The sequence below is a fragment of the Priapulus caudatus genome, unplaced genomic scaffold, assembly GCF_000485595.1.
Source record: "Priapulus caudatus unplaced genomic scaffold, Priapulus_caudatus-5.0.1 Scaffold461, whole genome shotgun sequence".
Taxonomy (NCBI): domain Eukaryota; kingdom Metazoa; phylum Priapulida; class Priapulimorpha; order Priapulimorphida; family Priapulidae; genus Priapulus; species Priapulus caudatus.
The window spans coordinates 153,766-163,049 of NW_014577522.1; the positions used below are offsets into that span (position 1 = coordinate 153,766).

General features: G+C 45.1%; 1 protein-coding gene across 1 annotated transcript in view; it reads left to right on the forward strand.

Annotated features, from left to right (window-relative positions):
* Positions 1-9,284, forward strand: part of LOC106810668 (arf-GAP with coiled-coil, ANK repeat and PH domain-containing protein 3-like) — a gene marked incomplete in the record, with an annotated part of 29,293 nt that overhangs the window by 7,147 nt on the left and 12,862 nt on the right. The window contains 3 exon segments of the mRNA XM_014814100.1: positions 1,119-1,347; positions 8,305-8,400; positions 9,079-9,153. Coding sequence (XP_014669586.1) covers positions 1,119-1,347; positions 8,305-8,400; positions 9,079-9,153 — 400 coding nt within the window.

Sequence of the window (9,284 nt, forward strand, 5' to 3'; positions counted from 1 at the left end):
AAGATAAATATTGTTTCTGACGTGTTTTCCCTAAAAAACTAACCAAGTTCAGATTTACTAATCAATATATAATGTGACCCATGATAACCAAACGAATCGGAAGTGGCACAGTAGCATTCTACAGTACAATCCATTTATACTGCATAGGTTTAAAATGTTCGTGAATTTTTTTTTCAAAAACACCATCTACAATGTGTTTACTTTCGATCTGTATAAGCAAAAATACCTTAATTCAATTAAAACCTGCTTCAATTGAATGATTAATAAGAAGTGTCGGCTAACTGATTGTGATTGATGTTAGTTTTCAACCCTTATTTTTTAGACAATTTTCAGGAAATTTTAAATGCATGATATCTCGATTTATAACGGTCCTAAAATATTTATTTTTGAAAACCAATTTTCAATATCTGTATATCAATAGAAAGATATGAATCGCAGGAATCTGAATATGTATTCATCTTAAAATGTCCAAATTGCCCCAAGTGATTCATTTCTCTATCACCTATCACATGAATAATATCACATAATATCAGGAGTCTATCAATATCAGTCTATATATCAGTATATATCAGTCTATTGATAGACTCCTGATAATATCACTATGGATACAATTCTTTATGTATTTGCATTATTTTCATCAAGTTTGGTTTTAAAGTAACGAGAGGATCTAGGATCTCATGTTAACAGGAAATTTGCTAAGATTTTTCATTTTCGTAACTTCATGATGTTTCTGTCAACAGTCTACGAGTCAAAGTTATTGTTAAGACTAATGTTAAGGCTAATTTTGTTTTTGACAACGGGCTCCTGGTGTTTGTCCACTAAGCAAAAATCTCTGGTATTAAAACGAGATCATTATAACACAGTAGTCATGCTGTGTTAGCCTAAAGAGTCTGATTGACAGGCAAGTCTAGCCAATCATTGTTGCCATAGGACAGCCTAAAATATAATGCTTGGTGACGAAGTGGGGCAAAGTTGACAATTTGGCATGCACGCATGAAAAACACGTATAATCTGGTCTAGCTTGGCCAACCAACAATATCCAGGGGGTGCATGGTTGCCTCATTCAGACTCAATAGGCTATTCTTTATATTTTTTATGCTATTGCTTCTGTGTCACAGCGAGATCCGAAAGGTCAAGGACACGAAGAAAGTGTTTGAGAAGATCAGCGATGACCTGGACGCGGGCCTCGTGCGTAATTCTGCGGCGAGCAAGTACCGGCCGGTGGAGGGTGAGGAGGCCCACAGCCTGCTGACAGCTATGAGCTCGTGCTTCGCACACACCGCACTCGACTACGTCTTCCAGATCAACGTACTGCACTCGCGCAAGCAGTACCAAGTGCTAGACATCGTACGTGCAGCGGCGGCAGCGGCGTGGTTTCCTTCTCTCGTTCTCTTTCCTTCTCTCGTTCTCCTTCCTCCTTTTCGATTCCTACCTTCACCTTCTCTTGTTCCCTTCATCCTCTCTGTTTCTCCTTCCTTCTTTCGTTCTCCTTCGCTTCTCTCGTTCTCCTTCCTTCTCCGTGTTCTCCTTCATCCTCTCGTTCTCCTCTCCTTTCGTTCTCCTTCCTTCTCTTGTTCTCCTTCAATTCTCTCGTTCTCCTTCCTTCTCTCGTTCTCACTTTCCTTCTTTCGTTTCTCCTTCCTCCATTCGTTCTCCCTTCTTTCTTGTTCTCCTTCCTTCTTTCCGTTCTCCTTCCTTCTTTTGTTCTCCTTCCTTCTCCTCGTTTTCCTTCATCCTCTCGTTCCTTCCTTCTCTCGTTCTCCTTCATTCTCTCGTTCTCCTTCTCTCTCGTTCTCCTTCCTTCTCTCGCCTTCTCCTTCTTCTCTTGTTCTCCTTCCTTCTTTCGTTCTCCTTTCCTTCTTTCGTTTTCCTTCATCTCCTCTCGTTCTCTTCCTTCTTTCGTTTTCCTTCATCTCTCTCGTTCTCCTTCGTTTTTCGTTCTCCTTCCTCATTCGTTCTCCTTCTTCTCTTGTTCTCCTTCCTTCTTCTCGTCTCTTCCTTCTTTCGTTTTCTTCATCCTCTCGTTCTCCTTCCTTCTTTTCGTTTTCCTTCATCCTCTCGTTCTCCTTCTTCTTTCGTTCTTCCTTCCTCCTTCGTTTCTCCTTCCTTCTCTTGTTCTCCTTCCTTCTTTCGTTCTCCTTCCTCCTCTCGTTTTCCTTCATCCTCTCGTTCTCTCTTCCTTCTTTCGTTCTCCTTCCTTCTCTCGTTCTCCTTCCTTCTCTTTTCTCCTTCCTTCTTTGTTCTCCTTCCTTCTTTCGTTGTCCTTCATCCTTCTCGTTCTCCTTCCTCTTTCGTTCTCTTTCTTCTCTCGTTCTCCTTCCTCTCTTGTTCTCCTTCCTTCTTTCGTTCTCCTTCCTTCTTTCGTTTTCCTTCATCCTCTCGTTCTCCTTCCTTCTTTCGTTTTCCTTCATCCTCTCGTTCTCCTTCCTTCTTTCGTTCTCCTTCCTCCTCTCGTTCTCCTTCCTTCTTTTGTTCTCCTTCCTTCTCTTGTTCTCCTTCCCTTCTTTCGTTCTCCTTCCTTCTTTCGTTTTCCTTCATCCTCTCGTTCTCCTTCCTTCTTTCGTTCTTCTTTCCTTCTTCGTTCTCCTTCCTTCTCTTGTTCTCCTTCCTTCTTTCGTTCTCCTTCCTTCTTCGTTTCCTTCATCCTCTCGTTCTCCTTCCTTCTTTCGTTTTCCTTCATCCTCTCGTTCTCCTTCTCTTCTTTCTTTCCGTTTCTCCTCTCTCTCTTCTTCTGTTTTTCCTTCTTCTCTTCTCCTTCCTTCTCTTGTTCTCCTTCCTTCTTTCGTTCTCCTTCCTTCTTTCGTTTTCCTTCATCTCTCGTTCTCCTTCCTTCTTTCGTTCTCTTTCCTTCTCTCGTTCTCCTTCCTTTCTCTCGTCTCCTTCCTTCTTTTGTTCTCCTTCCTTCTTTCGTTTTTCCTTCATCCTCTCGTTCTCCTTCCTTCTTTTCGTTTCTCCTTCCCTCGCTCTCATTCTCTTTCCTTCTCTCGTTCTCTTCCTCTCTCGTTTTTCTTCATCTCTCGTTCTTCCTTCCTTCTTTCGTTCTCTTCCTTCTCTCGTTCTCCTTCCTTCTCTCGTTCTCCTTCCTTCTTTTGTTCTCCTTCCTTCTCTGTTTCTCGCTTCCTCCTCTCGTTCTCCTTCCTTCCTCGTTCTCCTTCCTCCTCTCGTTCTCCTTCCTCCTCTCGCTTCTCTTTCCTTCTCTCGTTCTCCTTCCCCTCTCGTTTTCCTTCATCCTCTCGTTCTCCTTCCTTTCGTTCTCTTTCCTTCTCTCGTTCTCTTTCCTTCTCTCGTTCTCCTTCCTTCTCTCGTTCTCCTTCCTCCTCTCGTTTTCCTTCATCCTCTCGTTCTCCTTCCTTCTTTTGTTCTCCTTCCTTCTCTCGTTCTCCTTCATCCTCTCGTTCTCCTTCCTTCTTTCGTTCTCCTTCATCCTCTCGTCTCTTCCTTCTCTCGTTCTCCTTCCTTCTTTGTTCTCCTCCTTCTCTCGTTCCCTTTCCTCCTCTTTTTCCCTTCATCCTCTCGTTCTCCTCCTCCTCTCGTTCTCTTTCCTTCTCTCGTTCTCCTTCCTCTCTCGTTCTCCTTCCTCCTCTCGTTCTCCTTCCTTCTCTCGTTCTCTTTCCTTCTTTCGTTCTCCTTCCTCTCTCGTTTTCCTTCATCCTCTCGTTCTCCTTCTCGTTCTCTTCCTTCTCTTCCCTGCTCTTTCCTTCTCTCGTTCTCCTTCCTTCTCTCGTTCTCCTTCCTCCTCTCGTTTTCCTTCATCCTCTCGTTCTCCTTCCTTCTTTCGTTCTCTTTCCTTCTCTCGTTCTCCTTCATCCCTCTCGTTCTCCTTCCTTTTTCGTTCTCTTCCTTCTCTCGTTCTCCTTCCTTCTCTTGTTCTCCTTCATTCTCTCGTTCTCCTTCCTTCTCTCGTTCTCCTTTCTTCTCTCGTTCTCCTTCCTTCTTTTGTTCTCCTTCCTTCTCTCGTTTTCCTTCCTCTCTTGATTCTTCTTTCCTTCTCTCGTTCTCCTTCCTCCTCTCGTTTTCCTTCATCCTCTCGTTTCTCCTTCCTTTCTTTCGTTCTCTTCTTCTCTTGTTCTCCTTCATCTCTCGTTCTCCTTCCTTCTTTAGTTCTCTTTCTTCCTCGTTTCCTTCCTTCTCTCGTTCTCCTTCATCCTCTCGTTCTCCTTCCTTCTTTCGTTCTCTTTCCTTCTCTCGTTCTCCTTCCTTCTCTTGTTCTCCTTCATTCTCTCGTTCTCCTTCCTTCTCTCGTTCTCCTTTCTTCTCTCGTTCTCCTTCCTTTCTTATTGTTCTCCTTCCTTCTGCTCGTTTTCTTCATCCTCTCGTTCTCCTTCCTCTCTTGTTCTCTTTCCTTCTCTTGTTCTCCTTCCTTCTTTTTTCCTTCCTTCTCTGTTTCCTTCATTCTCTCGTTCTCCTTTCTTCTTGTCGTTTCTTCCTTCTCTCGTTCTCCTTCGCCTTCTCTTTGTTCTCCTTCCTTCTTTCGTTCTCCTTCCTTCTTTCGTTCTCCTTCATCCTCTCGTTCTCCTTCCTTCTTTCGTTCTCTTTCCTTCTCTCGTTCTCTTTCCTTCTCTCGTTCTCCTTCCTCCTCTCGTTTTCCTTCATCCTCTCGTTCTCCTTCCTCCTCTCGTTCTCTTTCCTTCTCTCGTTCTCCTTCCTCCTCTCGTTCTCCTTCATCCTCTCGTTCTCCTTCCTTCTTTTGTTCTCTCTTCCTTGCTCTCGTTCTCTCTTCCTCTCTCGTTCTCTCTTTCCTTCTTTCGTTCTCCTTCCTCCTCTCGTTTTCCTTCATCCTCTCGTTCTCTTTTCCTTCTCCGTTCTCTTTCTTCTCTCGTTCTCCTTCCTTCTCTGTTCTCTTCCTTCTTTCGTTCTCCTCCTTCTTTCGTTCTCTCTTCCTTCTCTTGTTCTTCTTCTTCTTTCGTTCTTCCTTCCTTCTTTTCGTTCTCCTTCCTCCTCTCGTTCTCTTTCCTTCTCTGCGTTTCTCCTTCCTTCTCTTGTTCTCCTTCCTTCTTTCGTTCTCCTTCCTTCTTGCGTCTCCTTCCTTCTCTCGCTTCTCCTTCATCCTCTCGTTCTCCTTCCCGTTCTTTCTCTCTCTCGCTCTCGTTCTCTTCCTTCTCTCGTTCTCCTTCCTCCTCTCGCTTTTCTTCATCCTCTCGTTCTCCTTCCTTCTTTCCTTTCGTTCTCTTTCCTTCTCTCGTTTCCTTCCTTCTCTTGTTTCTCCTTCCTTCTTTCGTTCTCCTTCTTCTTTCGTTTCTCCTTTCCTCTCTGTTCTCCTTCCTTCTCTTGTTCTCCTTCCTTCTTTCGTTCTCCTTCCTTCTTTCGTTCTCCTTCATCCTCTCGTTCTCCTTCCTTCTCTTGTTCTCCTTCCTTCTCTCGTTCTCCTTCATCCTCTCGTTCTCCTTCCTTTTTTCGTTCTCCTTCCTTCTCTTGTTCTCCTTCTTCTCTCGTTCTCTTCCTTTTTTCGTTTCCTTTCCTCTCTTGTTCTCCTTCATCCTCTCGTTCTCTCTTCATCCTCTCGTTCTCCTCATCCTCTCGTTCTCCTTCCTCCTCTCGTTCTCTTTCCTTCTCTCGTTCTCCTTCCTTCTCTTGTTCTCCTTCCTTCTTTCGTTCTCCTTCCTTTTTTCGTTCTCCTTCCTTCTCTTGTTCTCCTTCATCCTCTCGTTCTCCTTCATCCTCTCGTTCTCCTTCCTCCTCTCGTTCTCCTTCCTCTCGTTCTCCTTCATCCTCTCGTTCTCCTTCCTTCTCTCGTTCTCCTTCCTTCTCTCGTTCTCCTTCCTTCTCTCGTTCTCCTCCTTCTTTCGTTCTCCTTCCTTCTCTCGTTCTCCTTCCTTCGCTCGTTCTCCTTCCTTCTCTCGTTTCTCCTTCGCTCTTGTTCTCTTTCCTTCTCTCGTTTCCCTTCCTTCTCTCGTTCTCCCTTCATCCTCTCGTTCTCTTTCCATCTCTCGTTCTCCTTCCTCCCTCGTGTCTCTTTCCTTCCTCTCGTTCTCTTCCTCCTTCGTTCTCCCTTCGTTCTCTCGTTCTCCTTTTCTCTCGTTCTCCTTCTTCTCTCGTCTCCTTCCTTCTCTCGTTCTCTTCCTTTCTCGTTCTCCTTCCTTCTCTCGTTTCTCCTTCCTTCTCTCATTCTCCTTCCTTCTCTCGTTCTCCTTCCTTCTCTCGTTCTCCTTCATCCTCTCGTTCTCCTTCATCCTCTCGTTCTCCTTCCTTCTTTCGTTCTCCTTCCTCCTCTCGTTCTCTTTCCTTCTCTCGTTCTCCTTCCTCCTCTCGTTTTCCTTCATCCTCTCGTTCTCCTTCCTTCTTTCGTTCTCTTTCCTTCTCTTGTTCTCCTTCCTTCTCTTGTTCTCCTTCCTTCTTTCGTTCTCCTTCCTTCTTTCGTTCTCCTTCATCCTCTCGTTCTCCTTCCTTCTCTCGTTCTCCTTCCTTCTCTTGTTCTCCTTCCTTCTTTCGTTCTCCTTCCTTCTCTCGTTCTCCTTCCTTCGCTCGTTCTCCTTTCTTCTCTCGTTCTCCTTCCTCTTGTTCTCTTTCCTTCTCTCGTTCCCCTTCCTTCTCTCGTTCTCCTTCCTCCTCTCGTTCTCCTTCATCCTCTCGTTCTCTTTCCATCTCTCGTCGTTCTCTTCCTTCTCTCGTTTTCCCTCCTTCTCTCGTTCTCCTTCCTCCTCTCGTTCTCCTTCATCTCCGTCTCTTCCATCTCTCGTTCTCTTTCCTCCTCTCGTTCTCCTTCGTTCTCTCGTTTCTCCTTCCTTCTCTCGTTCTCCTTCCTTTTCTCGTTCTCCTTCCTTCTCTCATTCTCCTTCCTTCTCTCGTTCTCCTTCCTTCTCTCGTTCTCCTTCCTTCTCTCGTTCTCCTTCCTTCTCTCGTTCTCCTTCCTCCTCTCGTTCTCCTTCCTTCTCTCGTTCTCCTTCGTTCTCTCGTTCCCCTTCCTCCTCTCATTCCCCTTCCTCCTCTCGTTCTCCTTCCTTCTCTCGTTCTCCTTCCCTTCTCTCATTTCCTTCCTCCTCTCGTTTCTCACTTCCTTCTCTCGTTCTCCTTCCTTCTCTCGTTCTCTTTCTTCCTCTCGTTCTCCTTCCTCTCGTTCTCCTTCTTACTCTCGTTCTCCTTTCTTCTCTCATTCTCCTTCCTTCTCTCGTTCTCCTTCCCTTCTCTCATTCTCCTTCCTCCTTTCGTTCTCCTTCCTTCTCATTCTCCTTCCTTCTCTCGTTCTCCTTCCTTCTCTCGTTCTCCTTCCTCCTCTCGTTCTCCTTCCTCCTCTCGTTCTTCTTCCTCTCGTTCTCCTTCCTTCTCTCGTTCTCCTTCTTCCTCTCATTCTCCTTCATCCTCTCGTTCTCCTTTCTCTCGTTCTCCTTCCTCCTCTCGTTCGGGACGTCGGGGGGGATCGCGAAAAGGACTCGGGATGTCGAATTTGGGGGTCAAGGGTCAAGGTCGAGATTGTCGAATGGGAACATTTCCCCCTTAACTTAAGGTATAGGAGGAAATACGGAAATGCGGCACAAATCTCAACGGCTTGACCTATACTCTTAATATTCGGTGTATAGTGTGATGGGGAGGAAACCATCACCAGTGCGAAATTGGAGGTCACAGGTCAAAGGCAGTGGGGAGAAGGTCAGATATCAGACATTTTCGTGGAGGACATGGTCTAACGGACCGCGAGTGCAAAACTTTTTGTTCGGCGTCTGACCTACGCATTTTTATCACTATTGAAAGCACCATGAAATCTACTTCCCGCTGACGCGAAGAGTAAGAGTGTCTGATAACCTTTTGACCGCCTCAGAGGAGGGTTAAACATGGATTTGTTGACTGTTAACAAAGGACTGAACTGCTTTTGCTATTAGAGCCCCCTCCCCACCACCACTATGCTCGCGCTCGATGCATATCCATGATAACGTTAATATAGCGAAGTCATTAAAGTTACACAGCTATATCTTTATTACTGTACTACCGGTATAGCAAAGCCTATCAACGCGGTGGTGGGAGGGCGCACTTGATTCAGTTGCCAGTGAGTTTATCAGAAGAATACCCAGCTACAGTACACGTCAGTTGAGCGCTGTCGCTCTGCGGCACTTGTTCTTCCTCCTTCGCTAAAATGTAGTGCTGTACACGTATGAGTGTGGTCAGAGTTCACACAGCACATCGTATGGTTACCTTTTATGTTTGAAACTCAATTAAAATTTACTGATGCACGTGAGGTAGCAAGTTTCTTACTTAATGCATTGGTTGGTGCATTCACATCATTGTAAATTTCCCAGACTCTGAAGTCTGTGTGTCACTGTCTCGTGCCGAAGCTAAGACGCTCGTGTTGATATCGTCTGCTTGCGTGTGTTTCAGCTGCTGTCGTTCCTTCACGCACAATCAGTCTACTTCCACCAGGGTCACGACTTCTTTGAACACTCCGACTGCTTCCTCAAGCAGACAGGTCTCAAGGTGAGATGCACTATCGGCAGTCGTTGTCACATCACTGACGTTGTTGTCCTTTGACTTGTAGTCATCGTAGTTGCTGCACCAGCAAGGACACACCGCGTGTCATTGTTAAGTTACATGATGGCAGCAAGTTTTGCACGATGACATTTTCAGCAGCAGGATTGTGCAGAGAGGAGCTCTAGTCATGGCATCAAGAGAGGATGAATTATTAATTGTACTGATATTATGTAAATAATTATCGTAAAATAAGTCTTTTTCTCTCGACTTCATGATGGCCTCTCTTTATGAGGGTATTTAGAAACTGGTACTGTGTTCTTGAGTGAATTTCTAGTGGTGATGCACTGATGCATGCCTGTTTTTGCGCACTTGTTCCCATCTACACAATACTGCATTATGTTTGCTTCAAAACAGTGACCACTTGCAATGCAAAATTTTCGTTGGCGCTGACACAACTTGAGTGTTGCTTAGAGATGAAGTTGTCGCTGAAATACTTTGCCGTAACTTTCTGGTGTTTTTGTGGGAACAGAGACGGGCAGCATGTTGTGTATGTCGCTTACACTGCATCTGTCTTCATCTGTCAGCGAGATGATTCACGGCAACAGAAGAGTGCGTAAACTGCAGAGCAGTGTGAACCAGGTGCCTGTCGGCGATTGCTCTGACGTCAGCATTGCTTTGTTGCAGATCGCAGCGTTGCGAAACCAGGCGGAATGTGCGGAGCGGAGGATGGAGGAGCGACACAGTCTAGTCCAGAAGAAGGTATGTAGCTGGCCTTCTTCTGCAGCACATATTATCTAATGCCTGCTGTCAATTATCTAATATAATGGCTAATATATATCATATATCTATATATTTATATATATATATATATATATATATATATATATACG